Below are 26,944 nucleotides of genomic sequence, written 5' to 3' on the forward strand. Positions count from 1 at the left end.
AAAGAATAATGAAAAAGGAGAAATGTTATTGATAATCTGAAAAATCATAAAATTGATTCTTGAAGCAAGAAAAAGCAGTGAATACAAAGCTTGCAAAATAAAAACAAGCAGAAAAAGCCAATAGCCTTTTAAACCAAAAAGCAAGGGTAAAAAGGATCCAAGGCTTTGAGCATTAATGGATAGGAGGGCCCATTTATGTGTCTGTGGCATTTATGTATCCGGTGGTAATACTGGAAAACAAAGTGCTTAGGGCCACGACCAAGACTCATAAAGTAACTGTGTTCAAGAATCAACATACTAAACTAGGAGAATCAATAACACTATCTAAATTCTGAGTTCCAATAAGATGCCAATCATTCTGAACTTCAAAGGATAAATAGAGGTGCCAAAACTGTTTGGAAACAAAAAGCTACTAGCCCCGCTCATCTAATGAGAATTTGAGCCTCATATGAAACTCTGAGATGTTATTGCCTCTTGATTTTCTTTCTATCCTGTTTTATTTATCTAGTTGCTTGAGGACAAGCAACAGTTTAAGTTTGGTATTGTGATGAGCGGATATTTTATACGCTTTTTGGGGGTATTTTCATATAGTTTTTAGTAGGATCTAGCTACTATTTAGTATATTTTTATTAGTTTTTATGCAAAAATCACATTTCAAGACTTTACTATGAGTTTGTGTGCTTTTCTGTGATTTCAGGTATTTTCTGGCTGAAATTGAGGGACCTGAGCAAAAATCTGATTCAGAGGCTGAAAAAGGACTGCAGATGCTGTTGGATTCTGACCTCCCTGCACTCGAAATGGATTTTCTGGAGCTAAAGATACCCAATTGGCGCGATCTCAATTGCGTTAGAAAGTAGACATCTAGTGCTTTCCATCAATATATAATAGTCCATACTTTGATCAAGTTTTGATGACGCAAATTGGCGTTTAACTTCAAGTCTTTACCCTATTTTGGCGTTAAACGCCAGAACTGGCATAAAAAACTGGAGTTAAACGCCAGAAACAGGCAGCAACCTGGCGTTTAACTCCAAGAAAAGTCTCTATACATGGAAGTTTCAATGCTCAGCCCAAGCACACACCAAGTGGGCCCCAGAACTAGATTTCTGCACTATCTATCTTAGTTTACCCATTTTCTGTAAACCTAGGTTATTAATTTAGTATAAAAACTACTTTTAGAGAATTATTTTGGATCGCATCACATTTTCACATTTTACATTGTATCTCTACAGCATGAGTCTCTAAACTCCATGATTGGGGGTGAGGAGCTCTGCTGTGTCTCGATGAATTAATGCAATTACTTCTATTTTCTATTCAACACGCTCGTTTCTGTTCTAAGATATTCACTCGTACTTAACCATGAAGAATGTGATGATCCGTGACACTCATCATCATTCTCAACCTATGAACGCGTGCCTGACAACCACTTATGTTCTATTTGTAATAGCTTGAGTGTATATCTCTTGGGTTCCTACTTCAGGAGTTTGATTACCTCTCTTGACAACAGAGCGTTCAAATCCATGGATCCAGAATCTTCATGGTAAAAGCTAGAATCATTTGGCAGCATTCTTGAGATCCGGAATGTCTAAACCTTGTCTGTGATATTCTGAGTAGGATCTGGGAAGGGATGACTGTGACGAGCTTCAAACTCACAAGTATTGGGCGTAGTGACAGACGCAAAAGGATCAATGGATCTTATTCCAATACAAGTGAGAACCGACAGATGATTAGCCATGTACATGGACCTTTTTCACTGAGAGGACGGATGGTAGCCATTGACAACGGTGATCCACCAACATACAGCTTGCCATGGAAAGAACATTGCGTGCATGAAGAAGAAGACAGTAGGAAAGTAGAGATTCGGAAGACAAAGCATCTCCAAAACCTTAATCTGTTCTCAATTATTGCATAACAAGTATTTATTTGATGCTCTTTTACTTTTTACTACTGAAATTAAGAATTATTATTGATTTCCTAACTAAGAATTACAAGATAAACATAGCTTGCTTCAAGCCGACAATCTCCGTGGGATCGACCCTTACTCACGTAAGGTATTACTTGGACGACCCAGTGCACTTGCTGGTTAGTGGCATCGGAGTTGTGAAAAGCGTGATTTACAATTTCGTGCACCAATGACGCGTCCGCGTCGGTATAAAAAAAGAGTTTTTCTTCTCCTCTTCCATTTTCTTTTGTTTATCGCATTTGCATACTTTTATTCTTTGCATTTCAATTTTGTTTTTATAGCCTGTTTTCATTTTTTTTCCTAAGTTTCTCATTTTAATAATGGTGTTGCATTTTTCTACTCAATTGTTGAGACTCTCTTGTATTATTTTGGTGCTTCGTGACTTGTTGCATTATTTGTGATGTTTGTTCTACACACGAGATTAGTGCTTTCACTACAAGAAAAACACCCATTCAGGTACACTTGAAAAGTGTAGCCAAAAGTAAAAAAAATGATGCCTTAGGCTACGACTATGCTTTTTGGGCTACGGCTACGCTTTTTGGGGTGATTCCTATTCGGCCGTTGCCTATTCTCAAAGGCTACGCTTTTCTGCACCAAGGGCTACGCTTTTGGAGTTTGAGAATAGGGTACGCTTTTCCAGTGATGCTGCCCAGGAACAAAGGCTACGCTTTTCGGCTTCCATTTTTACCAGAATATGCTACGCTTTTCAGCGCTACTGCATCACCTGTAAAACGTAGCCACATTGTATACCACGGCTACCGTTTATAAGTGTAGCCTTAAGTCCACTTTTTTTTTGTATACCATAGCTACTGTATATAAGTGTAGCATTAGGTCCCTTATTGTTTTTTTTTCTATATATATATATATATATATAATTTTTTTCTAAAACCTAATATTTAGTAATATAATTATATATATAATCCTATATTTTTAATTAAATTAGTGAAATGTTATAAAATAAAAATATTTCTCCATCCAAAAAACCTACTTTTTTTTACCGAGAAAAATATTTTTTCATAATTGAAAAACTTTTATAAAGTAATCAGAAAAACAGGAAATAGTTGCCACAGAAAACAATGCATGTCTTGTATACAATATCACAGTTATTTGCAATCTGCATGTACCATCTTTAGCCTATAGCTTCTAGAATTTACAGGTTGTTGTAAGATAGAAAACCTGAACATTTAAACAAAATGAAAATTTACATTCCAATGTAAAAAAAATGAAAAAAAAAAGAAGTCATTTTGGTATAAATCAAATTCCCTCATTACAAATGACCATTCCCCTTGTGCACAACAGTGGTTCTTTCATAACCAAATGACATCAACAAAAACGGGGGCCTTGCTTGCTTCTCTGTATTCCATGGCATATATGAAAATATCTATTATGGTTATTAAGGAAAACATTCAGCTTCACAATAAGTTGCACCATCAAATATCTAGCTGATCAAGATCAATCGTGTTTGCGCAATTTCTTATCAGATCCTTCCGAACATCCACCTATTAAAAGCAAAAATTGTTTAAAAAGAAAAACAAGAAAGATTACGATAATACAAGTTTATTGGTGATTCAACTATGGAAACTGATTCTCTTAAACTTTTACATGACTTTGTTCCTTGTGATCTGTCATCTCTCTTCTGATTTAAAAGGTGGAATCCAAACAATACATGAGATATCCATATGAAATAGTAAATAAAATCTAAGAGTAGTCAATCAGGTACCATATGAGAGATTCATACCAGCAGCATATCCCTATTACGGAGCAGCATTTTCAATGGTAAGTATCTTCCTCTCATTCTCATACATTGCTATAAATTTGCCAATTTTGACTAGTTGGCACCTAATGTAATGGTAACTATTTGATTTTGACGCAGATGGCAGGTTTCTTCATCTTCACTGCTGTTCATCTATACCACAAGTAGTTGTAAACCCTTTGATCCAAGATAATGTAGTATGTAGCACCATAACGATTGGATTTGAATGCTGAGATTGAAAATTTTGACTAGGATATAAAATACAAATTTCTAATTTATTATAGAAGTGATTCTAAACCAGCTAACATGCTCTTATCCATGATTTAACCAGGGATTTTGGAGAAGAAATTCAAACCCAAGGAACGAAATTGAAACCAGTTAACTAATAATAATATAGGATGAAACTAAAGACCAAAAAGAAATAGAAAGCAAACAAAACTCGCCTGTAACATCTTTGCTCAGCATAACCAACTAGCAGTGAGATATGAAAACAAATGAAGCATAGACACTAGATAGAAGTTTCAGAAGAACAAAATTTTCCATTCACAAACAGACAAAATCTTCTCCCACAAAGACTTGAAAAACCCTCTCCTTCCATTCTCCATCCAGAAAAATGTAAATAAATGACCATTTTCTCCCTGTTCCACAACTTAAAAGATAGTACTACCAACAACAAAAGAATCAATAAACAATAAGATCATCCCTGCTCTAAACACACACAAAAAAATTCTGGTCCAATCAAACTAGACATATTTGAACTGTATCAACTCTTCTAGTAATCAAGTCATACCCTAGTAGTGAGAATGCTCCTCAAAGATAGTTTTATATTTTATAACATTTACAATGATGCAAACCCAGCACCTTATTTCATAGAGAAAAGTCTAAACCAAAAGTATTCCAACTACATCAAGTCTTCTAGACTTCTATTGATCTGCTAAAAGTTCTAAAACTCAGTTCACTAGGAATGAAGATTCTCAAATCTTTTTTTCTGTAGCAATATTAATTACCTGTATGAGATTCATCATGTTAGCAGAAAGGACACTAATAACATCAAAAGCTCAACTCCTTTTTGCACAACAATGAAATCAAACCTTTGAAAAGCTCAACTCCTTTTCTGATTCAGCACTAAAAGAATGCATTGCCTTTAAGATTGTTAAATGTTAGTGACATCAAACTAATCCTCAAGAATCAAATTGATACTTCAAAAACAAAATAAAATAAAATAAAAATTCAAGAACCACAATGGGGATTTACTCATTGTTTTGTGATATCACATGCCACAAATTTTTATCATTGCTCAATAGTTCTAGTTTCTATTTTAGTAATGTAATAAGTAAGCCAGATTTTCATGGTAATGTTTGATTTCCATGACTGAAGTAATTAATCAGTTTTCAATATGTTAAGCAATTAGAAACAAGGAAATGAAATAGAGAGAAATGATAGGAATAAAAGTCAGAATAAGCAACCCCCACCCCCCAAAAAGTCTCAGAATAAAAAACACCAGAAAAGATGAAGCTCAAACATGTTCCAGTTATTCCATTTCCAGCACAAGGGCATGTGAACCCTCTAATGCACTTGTCTCATAAATTAGCACAACATGGCTGCAAAGTTATCTTGCAAGAAAATATGCAAGAGCTCATTGATGATGGAATCATGGATACCAATGGTAAGAGTTATAATTTTCACTCTTTACTCAACTTTACTATTTCGGATAAATCGCAAAAACTACTCGTGCTAAATTTCATAGAACTACAGAACATTGAGAACAAAATTGGAAATGAAAGTGATTTTAGTTTAAACCATGTTGTAGATGTACAAATTAACATGTCCTTAAAATGAATCAAGCAAGAATATATTATTATTTTCTCAGTTATTCACTTTTTTATAATAGATGATGATACAGAACAGCAGCATTAATGCATAAAAGTTTAGTAAATTCTCTTCATGCTGTGATTATTGAAAGGTATCAAGAAAAATTGAACACTTGTTTACAATCTAGTTAAATCTAAAGAGACAAGCAAAATTGTATGAACAGATCTTGCAAAAATTTAGTTAAATCTAACGTATTTTTGAAATGTTTTAGTACTATCACAGTATCCTTATCCTCCACAGCTATTCTAATTTGCTCTCTCAAGTCGTGACATATTCTTCTTTTATCACAAACTCCTACCACTGTTAAGCTAGTAAAAAGAATATAAAGTACAAGCATTCGGATTTTCATCTGTTTTGTCTATTAACAATTAATGTCTCATAGTTCTTACTATACATATCAAGGGGAAGGAACGATTTGATATTAGGGACAAGCACAAGAATTAACCTATGAGATCGCAGGAGAGTCAGGACAGTAAAGTTAGCATCTGTAAGGAGGATGTTCCCCTGGGCATAGAGTTCTAATATAACATAGTTTGCATTCTCTCCCAATCCAAATTGAAAGAGAATAATCTGACAGTTTAAAGAAAACAAAAATCAAAACATAAAATAAATTTCTACAGATTAATAGGAGAACAAAAAAGGTAGGGGTAATACCCTATCATAGCCAAGCTGCCTAACATCTTCAAGCCTCCTAGTCCGAATATGCTTCCTCAATTTGAGAGTAAAACCAGAAGGAGTATTGCTCTTGTCACTATAATAATCATGATCAAACAACCAATTAAATTAAGATCACTGAATGCTCTATTATTAAAATTGAAATTATAATAAATAAATTAGAACGTGATGATGTGAAGATTGTAGGATTACCGCATGTACACAGTGGTGTGCAATCTGACGCCACTTTCCATGAGAAGGAGGACCTTTTCGCTTTCGCCGGATTCCAAAACTCTGCTACTGTTCATCAGCTTGAAGACATACGTCTGCATAATAAGATTGAGATCAAAATCAAAATTAAAATAATTAGTAAGGATTTAATTTTGATTGAAGATTAGAAAAAAAAAAGAATATGATAATAGAGAAGTGTTTTTCCTACCTTGGGAGTGAGGTCATAGACATTGGAGCAACGTAGTGTTCATCCGCACCTTCACCATGTTTGTGTTGTGTGGGTTTAGGGTTCGGTGGATGGCGATGGCGATAGCGGCGTTGCGACGGTGACCCCCTTTCACTCTCTGTTCTCTCGCTCGCGCTCTCATCTCTGTCTTCCTCCTCTCCTCCCTCTAGTTCACTCATTCTCTCGGATCTTGGTGTGTGCGTGAATGGGTGCGTGGCGAAGGTAAGTTAGGGTTAGGGTTTTGAACAATTAATTGGAAGGTGAGTTACGAAGGTGAGGGGGTGAAATTTTTCTCTGATCTGATCATCTGATGGCGAAGAGAAGCGCAGAGAGGACGACGAGAAGCGCAGAGATCGACGATGGTATGGGCGGCACGCGACGATCAGTGCAGGAGGGTTCACGACGGTGTGAGCTTCACGATCTTCACGATGGTGTGGCGCTGAGTGGTGAGTGGGGACTGGGGTGCGATGATCTTCGCGATGGTGAGGCTTCACGATCTTCGCGCGGTGCAGGAGGCAGGGTTTTTAAAAGGGTTTTCTTTGTGTTTTGGACTTGGAGGGTTTTCTTCTCTACTGAAAGGGTGACTTCTGAGCTTTGGAGTGAAAATTTTCACCAAGTGTGAGATTACAGAGTGTGTGTGCTTTAGACCGGGAAAAAGTTAAGAGGAGGGAAAAAATTCACCTAAGTGTTAAATTTTTTATTCTAGACACATTAGGCATCACTTTAAAAACGTACCCAAAACTTAATAAATAGGCTACTCTCTAAAAGCGTCTCCTTTGATACAAAAAGTGAACCTATAAATATCAACCTACGGCTACGCTTTATAAGTGATTTCTAAAATACCTAAGGCTACACTTTTTAAATGATGCCACAATTGTGTATCCTTTTCTCTTATAAAAAGGCAACACGGAAAAAAGCGTAGCCTATTCATAGAATAGGCTACGCTTTTCAAATGTAGCTTAAAAAAAGTGTGGCTGAATAGGTATTTTTCTTGTAGTGTTTAGTCCTTCCTAATTCATTATTCTTTGTTTTTGTGCCTCATTATCATTGAGTTAGGATAGGACCAATTGCTCTCATACTTATCACTAATCTTGTTCGTGCCCATTCTTATTTGATCTTGATGCTCAATATGCTCTTTATGCTTTGAATTTACTCTTGCATCAAGCTTAATGATATGCCTTGGCTTACATTGTTAGGGGTTTTAAAATAAAAAATCCAAAATGTGGTTAACCGGTTAAAAAACCATAACCACATTTTGGTTAACCAGTTTAATAAAACAATTTCAAAAATCATATCCATATTTTTTAGAATTGGTTAACCAAAACCAAATTAAAAAAAAATCAGTTTTTAACCGGTTAACCAAAACCAAAACCAAATTAAAATTAAAACCTAATTTCAAAACCAAATTACATACTCTCTCTCTCCCTTCCTCTCTCTCTCTCTCCCTCCTTTCTCTCTCTCTCCTTTTTCTCTCCCTTCTCTCTCTCTCTCTCTCTCTCTCTCTCTCTCTCTTTCCTCTTTCTCTCCCCTCTCTCTCTCTCNNNTCCCTTTCTTCCTCTCTTTTTCTCTCTTCCCTCTCCCTCATCTTTCTCTCTCTCTCTCTCTCCACCTCATCTTTCTTTCTCTCTCCCTTGTCTCTCTATCCTTCTCTCCCCTTCCCTCTTTCTCTCTCTCTTTATCTCTATCTCTCTCTCTCTCCTTCTCCCCCTCCCTTCTCTCTCTTCCTCTCTCTCCTCCCCTTCCTCTCTCTAATCATCTCTTCCCTTTTTCTACCTCTCCTCCTCCTCTCTCTCCCCTCATATCTCTCTCCTCTCCTCTCCTTCTCTCTCTATCCCATATCTCTCTCCTTTTTCCTCTCTTTTCCCTTCTCTCTCTCTTTCTCTCTCTCCCCTTTTATTCCTCTCTTCCTCTCTCTTTTTGCTCCCCTCTCTTTCTCTCTTTTTTTCTTTCTTTCTCTCTCTCGCTCCTCTCTCTTTCCTTTTTTTCTTTCTCTCTCTCTCTCTCTCTCTCCCATTTTCTCTCTCTCCTCTTCTTCCTCTTTTCCTTTTCTATCCTTCTCCTCTTTCTTTTCTTACTCTTTCTTTTCTCTTTCTCTCTCAACCTTCTCTCAATCTCTATTCCTCTTCTATCTCTTTTCTCTTCTTCTCTCTAAAGCGAGGAAGAAGAGAGAGGAGGAGAAAGAAAAAAAAGACAGAGACAAGAAGAGAGAAGAAAGATAGGAGAGAGATAAGAAGAGAGAAAAAGAGGAAGAGAAAGAGGACAAAGAGGGAGAAAGAGAGAGGGGAGAGAGAGAGGATGGGGAAAGAGAAGGAGAAAGAGACAGAAAAGAGAAGGAGAGAGAGAAAAGAGAGGAGGGGAGAGAGGAAGAGAGAGGGAGGGGAGGGGAGAGAGAAAGAGGGAAGGGGAGAGAGAGGGAGGAGGGGAAGGGGGGAGAGAGAGAGAAGGAAGAAAGGATAGGAGGGGGAGAGAAAAGGAGAGAGATGCAGAGAAGGAGATTAGAAAAAGTTACTCGTATCATTTAGAAAGAAAATTATTTATATTAGAAAAAATTATTTATAGAAAATGCTGAAAAGAGATAAGAAAGAAAAAGGAACGAAAGCAATGGAAGTGATTTCATTATTTACAAATGTTATTCGTGTAATTTAGAAAGAAAAAAAATTTAGATTAAAAAAAGGTTTAAAAATTTGGGTTTTTGTATATAAAAATATTAATTTTTGTGTAAAAATCAATTTTTACATGTAAAAACCAATTTTATGGTATAAAAACCAATTTTTTAGTGTAAAAACCAATTTTTTAATATAAAACCGGTTTTTCTATATAAAAATCGGTTATTTTTTAAAAACCGATTTTTGCTTTAATAACCGGTTAAAAACCGATTCTGAATTTCACTAACCGGTTAATAACCGGTTTCATCATGTAAAACCAATTTGGTTAATTAACCAATACTGTATTTTTGGTTAACCAAAAAACTGGTTTGGTTTTTGGATTACCCAAACCATGAACACCCCTATACATTGTGATGAGGGAAAAACGATTCCACACAAACTCACCGGCAAGTGTACCGGGTCGCATCAAGTAGTAATAACTCACAAGAGTGAGGTCGATCCCACAGGGATTGATGGATTGAGCAATTTTAGTTAGGTGATGAATTTAGTTAAGCGAATGTTTGATGATATGAGTGATTTTGATTGACAGAAGCTAAATTGCAAGTAAATAAGAGTGCAGAAGGTAAATTAAGCAAAAAAGTAAAGTACAGAAGAGACAAATTGCAGAAACTTAAAGTGCAAGAAAGTAAAAGAGCTGAAACTTAGATTGCAAGAAAAGTAAATTGCAGAAACTTAAAGTGCAAGAAATATAAATTGCTGAATCTAAATTGCTGAGAAATGTAAATTGGTTGAAGAACAAGAGGATTTGGGTACTGGGATTCAGAATTTAACTAGAAAATGCAAGTTAAAGTAAATCAGAGAGCTATGAGATGCAGGAATTCAGATCTGGATCTCAACATACAGCAAGAACAGAAATGGAAAATTTCTTCAAGAAACAAAACAGCATGAAAACTTGAATCAATTATGAAATCCTAAAAGAGAAATTGAAGATCGAAGAAGAGCAATGAGACTAGAAATCAGATCTAGATCTCAATTGCTCCCTTGATCAAGCAGAAAGGAAAATTGCAGATGAAATGAAAATGAAAATAGAAGAGAAGATTAAAATCCAATTCTTAGAACAATTGAGAAGAAGAGTAAAAGATGATTCTCAAATTTTAAATCAATGAAGTTCTTCAATCTCAATTCAAAACACAAAAGAAGAAAGTAGAAGTTGCAGAAGAAAGAAAATGCAGAAAGAAAACTCAGATCCAAATTCCCTAAATCCCAAATTCAAAACAATTGAAAATTAAAAGTGAAAAACAAATAAAAATGAGCTAAAGGTCCTTTACAAATTGAACTTAATCCTATTTATACACTTTTTATTTTGGTCTTCAAAGCTTGGAATGGGCCTTTTGGTTTTTTGGATTTGAAGAGAGATGGGTTCGGTTGGCTTTGGTTCAAGCATGGGTTGGTGAGCCTTGGTGTGCCTTGTTTGCAATTGGCCTCCCTAGCGTTCACTCTTTGAACGCTACGTTCAAATTGTGAATGCTACACTTGCTGAGCCTTCCTCCCAAGGCTTGAATCCATGATAAAGTTTGCTTTTATGAACGTAACGTTGCCTTTTTCAAATGCTACCCTTCCTTGGTTTGATGCTGAGCCTTGCTTCCTTGGTTGAGAGGCACGAGAAAGGTGAGGATAGTGAACGTAGCGTTCACTTCTTAGAACGCTACCCCCTTCCTTGTCTTGATGCGCGCTCAGCTCCCTTGGTGCCCCTCTTCGAGCGCTACGTTGCACCATTTGAATGCTCCTTGTGAGCTTTTATGCACCTTGCTTGCTCTTTGGTGTGCATGCTTCTTGGAGCGCTACGTTCAATGTTTTGAACGCTGGCCTTGCTCCCTTGATTGAGAGGCACGAAAACATTCACAAAAGTGAACGCTATGTGCACTTGCTTGAACGCTCATGCATTGGTTTGGTTGGCTTCCTTATGAATGCAACGCTTTAATGTCATGGCTCACGCTTTTCAAAGCGTGGCCTAAGGTCCAAAGCGTGCTCCAAACTCTTCTTTCCTTTTTTTCATCATTTCTTCACCTACAAGCAACCAAACAACTAATCAAAGTCCCACCAAAATCACTAGATCTTTGCATCATTTATAAAGTCAATTAATTCTAGCTTAAAACCTATGATTTTGTGTAAAATAGATGATGTTTGATTGATTCAAGAAATTCATAAAAATCCACTCCAATTACTTACTTATGGTGCAAGAAAGTGCATAAAACCTAATGAAACTAATGACAAATGCTTGTAAAACTAGCATAAGATGACTTGTCATCACAACACCAAACTTAAGCCTTGCTTGTCCCCAAGGAAGCAATAAACATTGAGAAGAAATGAAATGAAACAGAGAAGCATACATGTCCTTATTTAGCAGATAATAGAATTTGAACCATGGGGTTTTATGCAGACAAAAATGCAGCTCACTTATTCTTTGCTGATAGATAAGAAGTGTTTCTTTGAGGATTCACTAGGGTTGCTGTCATAATGCCTTGCTCTTTGATTGATCCCTTTTTGGTTTTTCCTTATTTCTTTTGCTTAGAGAGCTTATTTCTTAATGATAACTCAGTGTCAAGTGTTGCAGCAGCCTTTTGGCTCAATTTTGCTCAACACTTTTTCACTACAGACACTTGGCTCACAAATCCTCTTAGGAATATTGATGCACAGCTCCTCTTTGGGTTACTAAATGCTTTGTAACTAGGTTGCTCTTGATAATGGACTTTCAGTTGGTAATCCCGAATTAGTTAATCCAAGTTACCAAGTTTTAAAAACTCCTCAAAACCTAATTGTCCAAGCATATCCTAGTATAAAAAAACACCATAGACATATGTCCTAAGGTTCAAGCTATTGGTGTCTAGCCTTATTGTTTGTTTCTTTGCCAATTCTTGGCTTTTCCTTTCTCTTTCTTTCTTACTTTGCTTCATTTTCCAGGGAATTTCATTAATAAAAGGTTTTATGACAGCAACCAAGTTCACACTACAAAGAACACTCTATTATGCAGCTTTTATTATTGAGCTTTCCATCCAATCAAGCAATTACCACCACAAGTTTCATTCTAATTCCTACCACATTGAACAATCACTTTCTTTTTCAAACATTTTCCCTTATTGATGCAAGAAAAGGGAAACAAAACATGAATTTAAAGTAAATGAGTGACAACAAGCATTTAAACTAGTGCAGACATCAACATTTGTATTATTTGAACTAAACATTAAGGTAAGCAGCAACTTTTCATTCAGAGCAATTCAAAACAAGGTGAATTTTTTGACAATACAACCTCTCAGGAGTGTCTTGCAGCTTTCCTTTTGTCATCATCATCCTTCACTACAAGAAAAAAGGCCTATGGCCACGCTTTTTCCTTGCCACGCTTTAAAAGCGTGGCCAAAAGTGGTCAATGGACACGCTTTTGTGAGGGTGGTGATAGATTAGAGATTTGGCCACTTTTTTTTTGCCACGCTTCAAAAGCGTGGCTATAGAGAGAAACAGGAACGTTTTAAAAGCGTGGTGACAGGGTTTCATTACGGCCACGCTTTAAAAGCGTGGCCAAAAGGTTTAAAAAAGAAAAACCCTAATGACCCGGCCCCCAACCCGGTCCCACCCTAATGGCTACCCTAATCTAATCGATCGAGCTCACATCCCCTTTCACCCTGGCCACCCTAATCGATCGAGATCACAACAGTGCCGCAGCCCCACTCCCCCTTTTCCCCTCTCTAACGCACACAACACAATACTCACACGCACCACCTTACCCACGTGGAAGAGGAGAGCTCGAGGAAGGAGACGCCACCTTGCTGCCAGCTCCGTCGAAAACCAGCCCGCCGCCGTTGTCGAGTTAAACCCGAGAGAGTGTGTGCAACGATGAGAGATGAGGAGCCGTCACCAAACGCGTCGTCGCTGCTGGAGGAGCTTCGCTCTTCGCCACCGCCGAAGAGGGGAAAGAGGAGCTGCTCCCTCGCCAGTCATCGTCGTGCTTCCTGGTTGCCGATGAGGGAGCCGCGAGAACCGTTGTAGCTGTTGAGTAAATCTGTGCTTTTAATTGTTATTACTCTTTTCCAATTGATTTTAGGAAATTGAAGTTTTACAGATTCGACGGGGAAAGGAACCGGTGGAAGGAGAGAACCGATGGTGCCGTCAAGTTCCCTAAGAACAAGGTTAGTAGCAGGGTTTGGCTTCTCATCTGAACAAAATTGATTTGTGCTTCTTTATTTATGCTTATTCTCTGATTCATTTGTGCTTCCCTAGTTCCCTGATTCTTCCGTTCGTAAGTAGTTAGAGAAGTTTAAATGATATTTGTTTGAGCCTCATATAATAATATCGAACGTGGTTCTTTTGCTGTCATTATAGTAGTTAAATCTCAGAAGGTTAATTGGTTCATTTGTGCAACTAAGTTTTGTTCTTTTTTTTTGTGTTTATGTGATGTGTATTTTTGGAAAAAACGAACGAATTCCAAACACACGAATCTCACCGGCAAGTGTACCGGGTCGCATCAAGTAATAATAACTCACGTGAGTGAGGTCGATCCCACAGGGATTGAAGGATTGAGCAATTTTAGTTTAGTGGTTGATTTAGTCAAGCGAATCAAGTATTGGTTGGGTGATTTGTGATTGCAGAAACTAAATTGCTTGAAATGTAAAGAGAGAGGGGTAGATTGCAGAAAATTTAAGATCAAAGAAAGTAAATAAGCTGAATCTTAATGAACAAGTAATGTAAATTGCAGAAACTTAGATTGTAAGAAATGTAAATGGCTGAATCTTAAAGTGCAAGAAATGTAAATTACATGAATTATAAAGGGAATTGGGAAGTGGATTTGCAAAAATTAAACAAGGAAAAGTAAAATTCAACAAACAGAAATGTAAAAGATGGATTCAATTAAACCGGATCTCAAATGACAATGAAAATAAGCTTGGTGTAGCACGAAACAAGGAAATTAAAATTGAAAGATGTAGATCTCAGGATCCAAGAGACTAGATAACCAAGTCTAGATCTCAATGCCTTCCAAGATCCAAATTCAGAATTCAATTGCAAGAAAAGTAAAGATCCAGCAGTAGAAGAAAAGAAGTGAAATCGCAAATTCTCAATGATGCAGTAAATCAAAATAGAGAGATCTCAAGATGAGATTGAGACAGAATTTCCCCAATTCTTCAACCCAAGATTCAAGACAAGTGTAAATAAAATTTTAAAACAATAAAACTAAGAGGAAGAGAATTAAATTCTCCTTCCCCCAACACTCAAAATCTCAAATTAACTCCTAACCAAAAGCTCTCCCAAAATCACTTAGTAAAACCTAAAATGGAAAAACTTCCTAAAAACTTAAAATCTAAGCTATTTAGACACTCTCTTCAAATGATCTTCAAGCCTTGAATTGGGCCTTTGCTCTTGATGGAATTGATTTGACAAAAGCCTCTGTTGATTGCTCTTGGAGTTGGAGAGAAACCCATTTGTGAACCGGGCCATGAACCAGAAAAGCTTGAGTAAAAGTTTGAGGTCAAACTTTTACTCAAACTTTTCATATCAGCTAGCCTTCCTTGCTGCCATCCACGTTTGAGCCAAAGTTTGAGGTCAAACTTTGAGCCAAACGTGGATCCCTCTTGCATGCCTCTTGGGGTACTACTTTGCCCTCTTGTCAAGTTACCAATTTTATGTCCATTATAGACTATTATATATGGTTGAAAAGCTCTGAACGTCAGCTTTCTAACCCAATTAGAATCACCTCAATTGGACATCTACAACTCAAGTTATTATTGTTGGAAGTATACCCCTTCATGTTATTGTGGCGCCAACGTTTGCCTAAAAGCTTGAGGTCAAACGTTGGCGCAAGCTTTTACTCTCCTGGGTGTTTTGTCGTTTGCCTAAAAGCTTGAGGGAAAACGTTGGCCCAAGCTTTTGCTCCTCCAGGGTGAATTCAATTCTTCCAAAAGTTTGAGCTAAAGTTTGAGGCAAGCTTTTGCTCAAGCTTTTTGTTCTCTCTTGCTCCTTGCCATTTCTTCTTTCTTCAACCTTCTTCAAAGCTCTTTTCACCTATCATTAATCAACTAAGCACATCAAAGCTATGCTCAAAATCATGAGATTGTTATTCTTTCATAATATATGACAATTATAGCACAAAATCTCATGAAATTGCATTAATTTATCCATGGTTGATTAAATCAAAGGAAACATGAAATTCTACCCAATTGGCTTACTTATGGCTCAAGAAAGTGCATAAAATCAATTGAAAACAAAAGAAAAAGACTAGTGAAACTAGGCTAAGATGACTTGTCATCACAACACCAAACTTAAAGCTTGTTTGTCCCCAAGCAAGAAAAGAATTATTGAGAAGAAAGAATGAAATGGGAGAGGATGTTTATGCTAGCAGAGTATTATTGGTAGCTCATGGGGTTTCATGTAGATATGTAAACACTCACTTCTTATTGATATTTAGGCCTAGAAAGTCTCCTCCAAGCATCAAACAACACACTGCTATGACCTCTCATTATTCTTTTGTCCTTGACCATTATTTTTTTCTATAAGCTTTAATTCAATGTCATGTGTAACAAGCTCTTTTCTTTCTTTATGCTTGACACATTATTCACTATAGACACTTGGCTCACATTCCTTCTTAGAACATTGATGCCCAGCACCTCTTTGGGTTACTAAATGCCTTGTAGTTAGGTTGCTCTTGATAGTGGACTTTCAGTTAATGATCCCGGGTTAGTTAACCCAAGTCACCAAGTGTTGATGCACTCCAAAGAACTTAATAATCCAAGCAGATCCTAGTACAAAGACACCACAGGCATATATTCTAAGGTTCAAGCTATTGGTGTCTAGCTTTGTTTCTTTTTATTTTTCTTTTGTTCTGTTGCCATTTTTAGCTTTTTCTTTTCTCTTTTTGTTTTTCTTTTTAACCTAGGACTTTTATTTTATTGAGATTCATAGACAGTGAGCTACCTTCTACTTAAAAGGAGACAGTCTAGTTCTTTTATTCACTAAAAGTGAGCTATCATACAATCTCACATACATACCACCACTCACTATTATTGTACTTCCAGCTAACAAAGAACTATCTTACTTCACATTCCAAATATTTCTTTTATTGAATTAAAGATGCAGGGGACAAGGTATGCATTTAGTTAAGTGAAAGTAAACACACAAGCACACACTTAGACTAGCTTATTTATTGCAAAAAAAATGATTCTACTTGTACTAGATGAACACTTTAGCAAGACATAAATCAAAGCATTTCTCAACAGCAAGAGTTAAGTATAGATACAACCTATTGGTTTGCAGTTCTTTTGTCCTTCCTTCTGTTGTGCCCCTTTTGAGTTATGATGCATAATGTCTTCAAATGGTGGTTAGTTCCCTGCATAATTTTCAAAAGTTGCTTGCTTCTCAAGCCCTTAGGTGGTTGGTTAGTATGCATGAATTGAGTGTGGCTTTTGGATTTAATTTGGTGTGGGAACACCAAACTTAATTCCTTGCCACTGTCTCTAATGCAACAGGTTGTACATTTATGTATTCTTTTGGCCTTGCTAAAGGTTATGGAACCAAAACTAAAAAGCAATTAAATGGTTGAATAATTTGTCTGATTGCTTGGAGCTAACATTATGCAGGAGGTGAGAGTATGCTTTTAAATGAGATTTTTGGTGGAACACCAAACTTAGAATCCTTCATTCTCCCTTAAATTGTTTTGGTGTGCAACATCAAACTTAGCTCTTTGCAATACATACTTAATTATTCAACATTTTTATTGAAAAAGCTATGAAAAGAAAACTACCTCAGGTTGGATTGCCTCCCAACAAGCGCTTCTTTATTGTCATTAGCTTGACATTTCATCCTTTGATCATGGGGGTTGAAAATCATAGTGCCTCAGCTTTTCTCCTCTTACTGTGAACTTCCTTCCGGTCTCCTCTTTGATGATCTCTAGGTGTTCAAGTGAAAAGACCCGGTTCACAATGTAGTATTCAGATGATTGTGGGGACACCTTCATTGGTTGGGTGTTTAACACTACTTTATCCCCTGGTGAAAAGCCTTCAGTAGGGATCTTCTTGTTTCTCCACCCTCTTGGCCTCTTCTTCTTCTTTCTCAAAAGATACTCCCTGCCTTGGTGGTTCCTTTTCTGAGATGTTGAATTTCTCATCTGGAGGTTTTGGATCCAGTTCCTCCTTGATTTCTTTGGTTTGTTGCACCATCTCTACTGCTTTCAAGCATGGATTTAGAAGTCTTGGAGCTAACTCATTGACTACCTCCTTCAAACTTTGATCTCTGGCTTTATCCTTCATAGAATCTTTTTCTTGAATTGGCTCATACAAGGTTTTAAAAACATGGAATGCTAGGTGCTCATCATGCACTCTTAGCAACAATTCCCCCTTTTCAACATCTATCAATGCTCTGCCCGTAGCTAGGAAAGGCCTCCCCAGAATGATAGGAGTGTTAGGGTCCTCCTCCATATCCAAAACGACAAAATCAGCTGGGAGAAGAAATTTTCCCACTTTTACCAGCACATTCTCTACAACTCCAAGTGCTTGCTGAATGGATTTATCAGCCATTTGAAGAAGTATTCGTGTGGATTTCAGCTCGACAATTTGGAGTTTCCTCATTAGAGACAAAGGCATCAAATTTATGCTTGCACCAAGATCACAGAATGACTTCTCAATTGTTATGTTTCCTATGGTGCAAGGTATATAAAAACTCCCAGGATCATCTTTCTTCTCTGGCAACTCTCTTTGGAGAATAGCACTACATTCCATTGTCATCTCAACAATTTGTCCTTCTTTTAGGGACTTTTTCTTTGTCAGCACTTCCTTCATAAATTTGGCATACACTGGCATCTGTTCAAGTGCTTCTAAGAAAGGAATATTGATGCTGAGTGTCTTGAATATGTTCAGGAACTTTGAGTATTGCTTATCCCCATTCTCTTTTTTGAACCTTTGAGGGTATGGAAGTTTGGGGATATATGGCTTCACCCCTTCCTTCTTCTCTTGTAGCTGTGTTTCAAGGATGTCCTTGTCTCTCTTTGAGCTTTTTGCATTCTTAGTCTTTCTCTCCTTTTCTCTTCTCTCTTCTGTCTCTTTTTGTGGAACTTATCTGTTGTGTTCTTCCTGATTGATGACTTCTTTCCCTCCAGTCTTCTCACTTCCCACTATGATTGCCTTGTACTCCTCCCACTTTGTAGCTTTTCCTTTGTCCCTTGGGTGGTCTTGAGTGGCACTAGGGGATGCATTTGATTGCTTCTCACCCATCTCTACAATTTGTTTAGCCATTTGCTCCATATGCCTCTCAAGATTTCTGATTGAAGCTTCTTAGTTTTTGCTTGTTGTGGCTTGATCTTTTCTTGCTGCTTCTTGATCTTTTCTTGCTGCTTCTTGATCTTGTCTTACCATCTCTTGATTTTTCATGAGTTTCTCCATCATTATCTCTAGACTAGAGATTCTTTGGGAGTCTGGATTTGGTTGTGGTTGTGTAAAATGAGATGGTTGTTGCTGGAAGTTGTTTGAACTATTTGTGGGATTATTTTGTGGGTGGAATGTGGATGTGGAAGGTGGATGATGGTTATTTTGGGGTTTTCTATATGGATTGTGGGTTATGTTTTGCTGGTTGTTGTTCTGGTTGTTTCTTGAGTTGTTTTGGTTTAAATTTCTTTGCCATGGTTGTTGGTTTTGAGTGTGGTTATCTCCCCATCTGAGATTTGGATGGTTCTTCCAGGATGGATTGTAGGTGTCACCATAAACTTCATTTTGGCTGCAGTTTTGGTTGTGCACATATTGAGGTTGTTCCTGCTGCTGATCTTCTTGGTTTTCTTCATTTTGCCCCCATTTGGTTGATGATTGGCTTGTGTTGATTGCTGCAACTTAGAGACTATCAATCCTCTTGGCCATTTGATCAAATTGTTGTTGAATTTGCTGCTGCATCATTTTGTTTTGAGCCAGAATTGAGTCCACTCCTTCCAACTCCATCACTCCTTTCCTTTGTGATGGCTGGCGTTGTCTCTGATGAGCAAAGAAATATTGATTGTTTGCCACCATATCAATGAGGTTCTGAGCTTCTTCAGCTGTCTTCATGAGTTGCATCGAGCCTCCTACTGAATAGTCAAGTGCCTCTTGAGCTTTCATTGTCAGTCCTTCATAGAAATTTTGGAGTTTATCCCATTCATTAAACATCTCAGGAGGGTACTTCCTGATTAGAGCTTTGTATCATTCCCATGCCTCATACAAGGGTTCAGCATCCATTTGTGTGAATGTTTGTACTTCAGTCTTCAATTTAATAACTCTTTGAGGTGGGTAAAACTTGGCAAGGAACTTGGTTACTAGATCATCCCAGTTGTTGATGCTGTCTCTTGGGAAGGATTCCAACCATTGAGTGGCTTTGTCTCTGAGAGAAAATGGAAAATTGCAACAATTTGTAACTGTCAGGATGCACACCATTGGTCTTCACTGTGTTACATATCCTCAGAAAGGTGGATAGGTGCTGGTTTTGATCTTCCAAGGGGCCTCCTCCATAAGAACAGTTGTTCTGCACCAAGGTGATGAGTTGGGGCTTCAATTCAAAGTTATTTGCATCGACATTTGGGGTCAGGATGCTACTCCCACAATGCCTTGGATTACCAAATGTATATGAAGCCAATACTCTCCTTTGGGGCTGACCATTGTCGTTGGCCACTCCCACTTGTGGATTTGTTGGATTTTCTTCCATTTCTTGGTTCCCTTCTCAACCTCCAAAGTGTTTCAGGATTAAAAGGTGTGGATTCATCGCTTATTCCTCCTGACATAAACACAGAACTAGGAGCCAGAATTAAACACTCTATTGCTAGAGTGAAGTTAGTGTTAGCTTAAGCAAAAATTTAAACAGTTAGTATGCTTAGTAAAAAAGAAAAAGAAAAAGTGCTTAATCTAGACCACCACCTTACTTAATCATTGTCAATCTAATCAATCCCCGGCAACGGCGCCAAAAACTTGATGTGTATTTTTGGAAAAAACGAACAAATTCCAAACACACGAATCTCACCGGCAAGTGTACCGGGTCGCATCAAGTAATAATAACTCACGTGAGTGAGGTCGATCCCACAGGGATTGAAGGATTGAGCAATTTTAGTTTAGTGGTTGATTTAGTCAAGCGAATCAAGTATTGGTTGGGTGATTTGTGATTGCAGAAACTAAATTGCTTGAAATGTAAAGAGAGAGGGGTAGATTGCAGAAAATTTAAGAGCAAAGAAAGTAAATAAGCTGAATCTTAAAGAACAAGTAATGTAAATTGCAGAAACTTAGATTGCAAGAAATGTAAATGGCTGAATCTTAAAGTGCAAGAAATGTAAATTACTTGAATTATAAAGGGAATTGGGAAGTGGATTTGTAGAAATTAAACAATGAAAAGTAAAATTCAACAAACAGAAATGTAAAAGATGGATTCAATTAAACCGGATCTCAAATGACAATGAAAATAAGCTTGGTGTAGCACGAAACAAGGAAATTAAAATTGAAAGATGTAGATCTCAGGACCCAAGAGACTAGATAACCAAGTCTAGATCTCAATGCCTTCCTAGATCCAAATTCAAAATTCATTTGCAAGAAAAGTAAAGATCCAGCAGTAGAAGAAAAGAAGTGAAATCGCAAATTCTCAATGATGCAGTAAATCAAAACAGAGAGATCTCAAGATGAAATTGAGACAGAATTTCCTCAATTCTTCAACCCAAGATTCAAGACAAGTGTAAATGAAATTTTAAAACAAGAAAACTAAGAGGAAGAGAATTAAATTCTCCTTCCCCAACACTCAAAATCTCAAATTAACTCCTAACCAAAAGCTCTCCCAAAATCACTTAGTAAAAACTAAAACGGAAAAGCTTCCTAAAAACTTAAAATCTAAGCTATTTATACACTCTCTTCAAATGATCTTCAAGCCTTGAATTGGGCCTTTGCTCTTGATGGAATTGGGTTGACAAAAGCCTCTGTTGATTTCTCTTGGAGTTGGAGAGAAACCCATTTGTGAACCGGGCCATGAACCAGAAAAGCTTGAGTAAAAGTTTGAGGTCAAACTTTTACTCAAACTTTTCATATCAGCTAGCCTTCCTTGCTGCCATCCACGTTTGAGCCAAAGTTTGAGGTCAAACTTTGAGCCAAACGTGGATCCCTCTTGCATGCCTCTTGGGGTACTACTTTGCCCTCTTGTCAAGTTGCCAATTTTATGTCCACTATAGACTATTATATATGGTTGGAAAGCTCTAAACGTTAGCTTTCTAACACAATTGGAATCACCTCAATTGGACATCTACAACTCAAGTTATTATTGTTGGAAGTATACCCCTTCATGTTGTTGTGGCGCCAACGTTTGCCTAAAAGCTTGAGGTCAAACGTTGGCGCAAGCTTTTGCTCTCCTGGGTGTTTTGTTGTGGCACCAACGTTTGCCTAAAAGCTTGAGGGCAAACGTTGGCGCAAGCTTTTGCTCCTCCAGGGTGAATTCAATTCTTCCAAAAGTTTGAGCTAAAGTTTGAGGCAAGCTTTTGCTCAAGCTTTTTGTTCTCTCTTTCTCCTTGCCATTTCTTCTTTCTTCAACCTTCTTCAAAGCTCTTTTCACCTATCATTAATCAACCAAGTACATCAAAGCTATGCTCAAAATCATGAGATTGTTATTCTTTCATAATATATGACAATTATAGCACAAAATCTCATGAAATTGCATTAATTTATCCATGGTTGATTAAATCAAAGGAAACATGAAATTCTACCCAATTGGCTTACTTATGGCTCAAGAAAGTGCATAAAATCAATTGAAAACAAAAGAAAAAGACTAGTGAAACTAGGCTAAGATGACTTGTCATCATTATGCTGAACAAAATCATTGCTGAGTGTGGTTCTTTAGCTGTAAGCACTCCAAATCATTGAAAAAGGTAATTCATGGAATCCATATTTTTTTTCATTTGAAAATCATACTAGAACAATATAATCTGATATGAGAAGCTGTTAATGAGCTTGATTTATATTATAAGAAATTATAAACTGATTGATTGAATAGCTTATCTGCTTTTGCTTTGCTGCTGCTACCTGACTTTGTTCCAATCTTAGCCTCAGGTGCCTTTTTCCTGTATTTGCAGAACTTCTCTCAAGAGCTTCAAAAGCTTGAGGAGTATTGCATGAACCAGAAATCCATTGATTCAATGGTACCTATATATATATATATATATATAACTCTCTTATTAATGCTTTTACTTTGTTTAATTTTCTTCAGCACCGCTTGGTTCATCTGTATTTGACCTAATGAGCTCTTTTACTTGCATGAACTAATTGAAATCTCAATATTGAGTTGCTTGATTCATAGTACTAAGTTTGATGAGAAGAAAACTGAGTTGATACTTATTTAATTTTTGTCATTTTATTTATTTAACACCATGTTTTTATTTGATTATTATTATTCATAGTACAAGGTTTCCATTGGAGCAGCTTGTAATCTTTCTTGGCCTGCTGGCCGTCTCGTGATCCAAGTACTAGATGATTTCTACGGACCCCGAGGTTAAGGTGCATAACGTACCATGCACATGCACACACTTGCTCTCACACTCATGCACTCATGGGAAGAATTTCTATCAGTTTGTGCTCAATAATACTGCTATTTTCAATTATAATTGTAGTTATACTCAACATGCTTCATTGTTATTGCTTATTTCTTGTTAGCAAGATAAATTTTACCATGAAAGCACCATCAGAAACTTACTAATCAATTTTGCTCCTTTGTCCATGATATGCATTTGTAAAATAGCATTTGTAAATATAGCATTTGTAAAATAGCATCAGGGGTCCACAGCAAAGGAAATACCGAGTTGGTATTGATAACCTCCTTGTGTTACTGATTGGCGGAATTCCTATTGTAATGCCAACTGTCCTTTCAGTTACAATGGCTATTGGTTCACACAAATTGTCTCAGCAGGTTACATTTAGTTTATTGATTCAAACATTTTGTTGAGCTATATAGGATGGAATGTAATGTTGTGCTTAAGTGCCTGAGAACTAAAATATAGAAACACGAAGACAGAGACTACATAGAAAATCAGGCACATTTTGTTCCTAGATAGAAACTTTTTTTCTGTTTCTGTATCTATCTCTTTCAAATAGGTTTGTACTCTATATTTTTGTCTTGGTGCAGTTACCAAATAGGGCCTACTTGTTATCCTTTAATGATAAAAGTTATTATCTAATGATTATAGGTTAGGTACTAATGATATAAATCTTTGCAGGGTGCTATAACAAAGAGAATGACTGCAATTGAAGAAATGGCCGGAATGGATGTCCTATGCAATGATAAAACAGGCACATTAACTCTCAACAAGCTTACAGTGGACAAGAATCTAATTGAGGTTTGATAACTCATTTGTCCTAACATTTTGAAACATAGTTAAATGTAAAGAAGATAATTTCTTAAAGAAAGAAGATAATGGAAAGACAAAGAGTAACTCCATTGTCTATACAGCCATTCATGTGTTTTCAAATACTAACCTGTTTCTTCTTTTTCCAACAATGATTAATATCTGGCAAGTCTTTGCTGATGGAGTTAATCAGGACATGGTTGTACTTATGGCTGCAAGGGCATCAAGGCTAGAGAACCAAGATGCAATTGATTGTGCAATTGTATCTATGTTAGCAGACCCAAAGGAAGTACTATTTCAACTACCAACCTGGTTATTCCTTTGGATCATCTTCGAATCATTTGAAAAATTAAAGAATAAAACCGATGCCTTACTGACTACTAGTGGGAGATTTTACCTCCAGAAATTTGTCTCAGGAATTAATTATTTGTAACCAAGAAGGGAAATGGATCACATCTCATACTCTTGAAAAAAAATACCCTTACAGGTGATCAGCTTGCAATTACTAAGGAAACAGGAAGGCGTCTTGGAATGGGCTCTAACATGTATCCTTCTTCATCGCTGCTAGGAGAAAGCAAAGATAATTTTGCTTCTGTTCCCGTCGATGATCTTATAGAAAATGCAGATGGTTTTGCTGGTGTCTTTCCTGGTAAGTATAATAGCAATCACAGAAAAGCTCTAATCCAAATTCTTGTCTATTTTCTGATTATATATGTTCCCTCAGAGCACAAATATGAGATTGTGAAGAGGTTACAAGCTAGAAAGCACATTTGTGGGATGATTAGTGATGGAGTGAATGATGCACCAGCTTTGAAGATAGCAGACATAGGTATCGCTGTAGCAGATGCAACAGATGCTGCAAGAAGTGCCTCTAATACAGTTCTAACAGAACCTGGGTTGAGTGTGATCATAAGTGCTGTTTTAACTAGCCGTGCAATTTTCCAAAGAATGAAAAACTACACAGTAATCCCCCAACTACGAAAATATTAAGAAAATATTGCAATAGTCCTTGTTGTAACAAAAAATTCAAAGCCTTATTTTATTTTTCTTTTGCAGATATATGATGTATCTATCACCATCCGTATTGTGGTAAGTTATAAGTGCATATATGATATATGGAGAATTTAGCAGTGATCAAGCCATCATTTTCTTTCCTTCTCATTTTCAGTTTATTTTGGGTTGCAGGTTGGCTTTATGTTACTCACATGCATTTGGGAATTTAACTTTCCTCCCTTTATGGTTCTTGTCATAGCCATTCTCAACGATGGTATTACTATCTGCTCTCAAATACCATATTTAAAATGCATTATTTGGAGGTATTCTCTATAGTTATAGTAACATTAGCTATAATTATGTATGATCTAGAGGAAAGAAGTTTAAGAGGGCTAGAGGAAGGACGAACAGCGAAGGACATAGGATTTAAGTTGTATTGTTTTTGTATTTTTCTTCAGTTTTTAGTCTTGGAATTTGAACTCGAGATTTATTTTGTATTTGAGTATGTTTTTTAATGTATAAAATAATTATAACAAAAATTATATATGTCTATAATTATTATTTGATTTGTCTTGTAATATAAGTTTGGTAATAAAAAAGAAATGAAAAATTTATATTTTGTATTGATGAAGGTAAAAATAAAAAAAAGGATTTTGTTTTTTAAATTTTACAAGGCTATTGCCACGCTTTTAAAGCGTGGCCGTATCTCTAGCTATGACCACGCTTTTCTAAAGTGTGGCCATATCTTGCTATCGCCACGCTTCAAAAGCGTGGCTATATCTCTCTCTATCACCACGCTTTGAAAGTGTGGCCATATCTCTCTCTATCGCCACGCTTCAAAAGCGTGGCTATATCTCCCATATGGCCACGCTTTTAAAGCGTGGCCATATCTCCCACATACGGCCACGTTTTTACAAGTGGCAGTTTGTAAAAAAGCGTGGCAAAAAAAAGTGTGGTAATAGGCTGAAAAAGGCGTGGCGGTAGCTCAAAAAGCGTGGCGAAAAGCTATCGCCACGCTTTTTCAGCTTTTCACCACGCTTTAAAAGCGTGGCAATAGACGTGTTTTCTTGTAGTTCACTTTTGCATTTCCTTTGGTGATGATTCTTTTAAGAGGCTGAGTGTCTTTTCTGCATAATTATCAGAAGTTGCTTATTTTTCCAAGCACTTAGGCAAATAGTTGGCATGCATGAACTATTGTAGTTTCTTGAACTTACTTTGGTAGGGAACACCAAACTTAGTCCTTTGCTACTGTCTATGCTGCATCAGTTACATGAAACCTTGTGCTTTTGTTGAAAGCAATACAGTTAAAAACTAGAAAATAGACAGTGGTTTAGTGGTTTTCCTGATTGCTTGGAGCTAGTAACCATTTATTCACACCCTGGTTCGAGTTATCCGATCTGGGATGATCAGCAATAAAGTGACCGACCTCTTCAGGTCAAGCTATCCGACCTCTTCTCTAAATAAGTCGGTCAAATCGACAGAAAAGCCCAGTAAAGGGCCCAAATAAAGGAACACGACCCAGATCCAAAGGCAGCCCAAGCCTATAGAGATAAGGGCGGTTCCCTTGAAGATAAGTTGACCTCAACTCAAAGATAAAGATAAGATAAGACAACTAACTTATCTTATCTAGAAAGGTCACTCTACAACCATTATAAATACACTGGAGCACCCAGGTATAACTCATACTCTGATTCTACTAAAAACCTGCTTAATACCCGTGCTAACTTAAGCATTGGAGTCTCTTGCAGGCACCCCCCACCCTCCGGTGACCAAGGATCAGAAGTGCAGCCAGTCCAACAAGTCGGACACAACAGCTCCGGCCGCCACCAGCCAGCCGGACACGTCATCTCCGACCAGTACAGAAGATCTCATCCGAGATCGACCTACAGTTTCAGGTAACCCTCGGAACATTGGCGCCGTTGCCAGGGAACCTGGAAGTCATCCCATCCCCATGGCGGATGACCATGACAACGACCACGATTCAGATCTAGAGGACAGAACGCCGCACAAAAACACGGACGCTACACCAAAAGATACTCCAGAATCTAACGGAGACAAAAACTCATCGAATCCAGGAGTAATAGAAGCACTTCAAAATTGTTTAAAGCAACTTGAAAAAGAAAGCCAGCATCAAAGAGAAGTTGGCAAGGATCTACAAAGACAGGTAAGGCAACGTCGAGAGTTAGAAGATAAAATCCTACAACTCGAAGCCAATCTCAAAGCAAAGGCTATCCGGACCACCCCTGAGGACAATTCACACAAAGATCAAGATCCATTCACTAGGGACATCATG

The 26,944-nt window shown here is 37.2% G+C and overlaps 1 protein-coding gene and 3 long non-coding RNA genes across 4 annotated transcripts in view; 3 read left to right on the forward strand and 1 right to left on the reverse strand.

Moving 5' to 3' along the window:
• The window catches only part of LOC110265942, a 17,068-nt gene extending 12,204 nt beyond the window's left edge, over positions 1–4,864 (reverse strand). Inside the window, exons 1-2 of the long non-coding RNA XR_002352639.1 lie at positions 4,777–4,864; positions 4,616–4,625 (exon numbers count right to left, since the gene is read on the reverse strand). This is a non-coding gene — a long non-coding RNA (uncharacterized LOC110265942). The remainder of the gene's footprint in view (positions 1–4,615; positions 4,626–4,776) is intronic.
• LOC110265940 lies at positions 3,676–3,994 on the forward strand. Its single transcript, XR_002352637.1, has 2 exons — positions 3,676–3,736; positions 3,834–3,994. It is a non-coding gene; the product is annotated as an uncharacterized LOC110265940 (long non-coding RNA).
• Positions 22,129–22,813, forward strand: LOC110265941. Its single transcript, XR_002352638.1, has 3 exons — positions 22,129–22,162; positions 22,364–22,458; positions 22,717–22,813. It is a non-coding gene; the product is annotated as an uncharacterized LOC110265941 (long non-coding RNA).
• Positions 23,810–25,002, forward strand: LOC107611151 (plasma membrane ATPase 2-like). The gene is made up of 5 exons (XM_021108266.1): positions 23,810–23,912; positions 24,146–24,307; positions 24,383–24,621; positions 24,715–24,747; positions 24,844–25,002. Exons 1-5 carry the CDS (start codon positions 23,810–23,812, stop codon positions 24,985–24,987), a joined length of 681 nt encoding a protein of 226 aa, XP_020963925.1. The 3' UTR covers positions 24,988–25,002.

The sequence above is a fragment of the Arachis ipaensis genome, chromosome B08 (assembly GCF_000816755.2).
Source record: "Arachis ipaensis cultivar K30076 chromosome B08, Araip1.1, whole genome shotgun sequence".
NCBI classification, from domain to species: Eukaryota; Viridiplantae; Streptophyta; class Magnoliopsida; order Fabales; family Fabaceae; genus Arachis; species Arachis ipaensis.

Coding starts and splice junctions, on each gene's coding strand:
- LOC107611151 (XM_021108266.1), top strand. CDS start 23,810: ATGATTAATATCTGGCAAGTCTTTGCTGATGGAGTTAATCAGGACATG. Junction 23,913..24,145: donor GAACCAAGATGCAATTGATT/GTGCAATTGTAT, acceptor ATACCCTTACAG/GTGATCAGCTTGCAATTACT. Junction 24,622..24,714: donor AAAGAATGAAAAACTACACA/GTAATCCCCCAA, acceptor TTTCTTTTGCAG/ATATATGATGTATCTATCAC.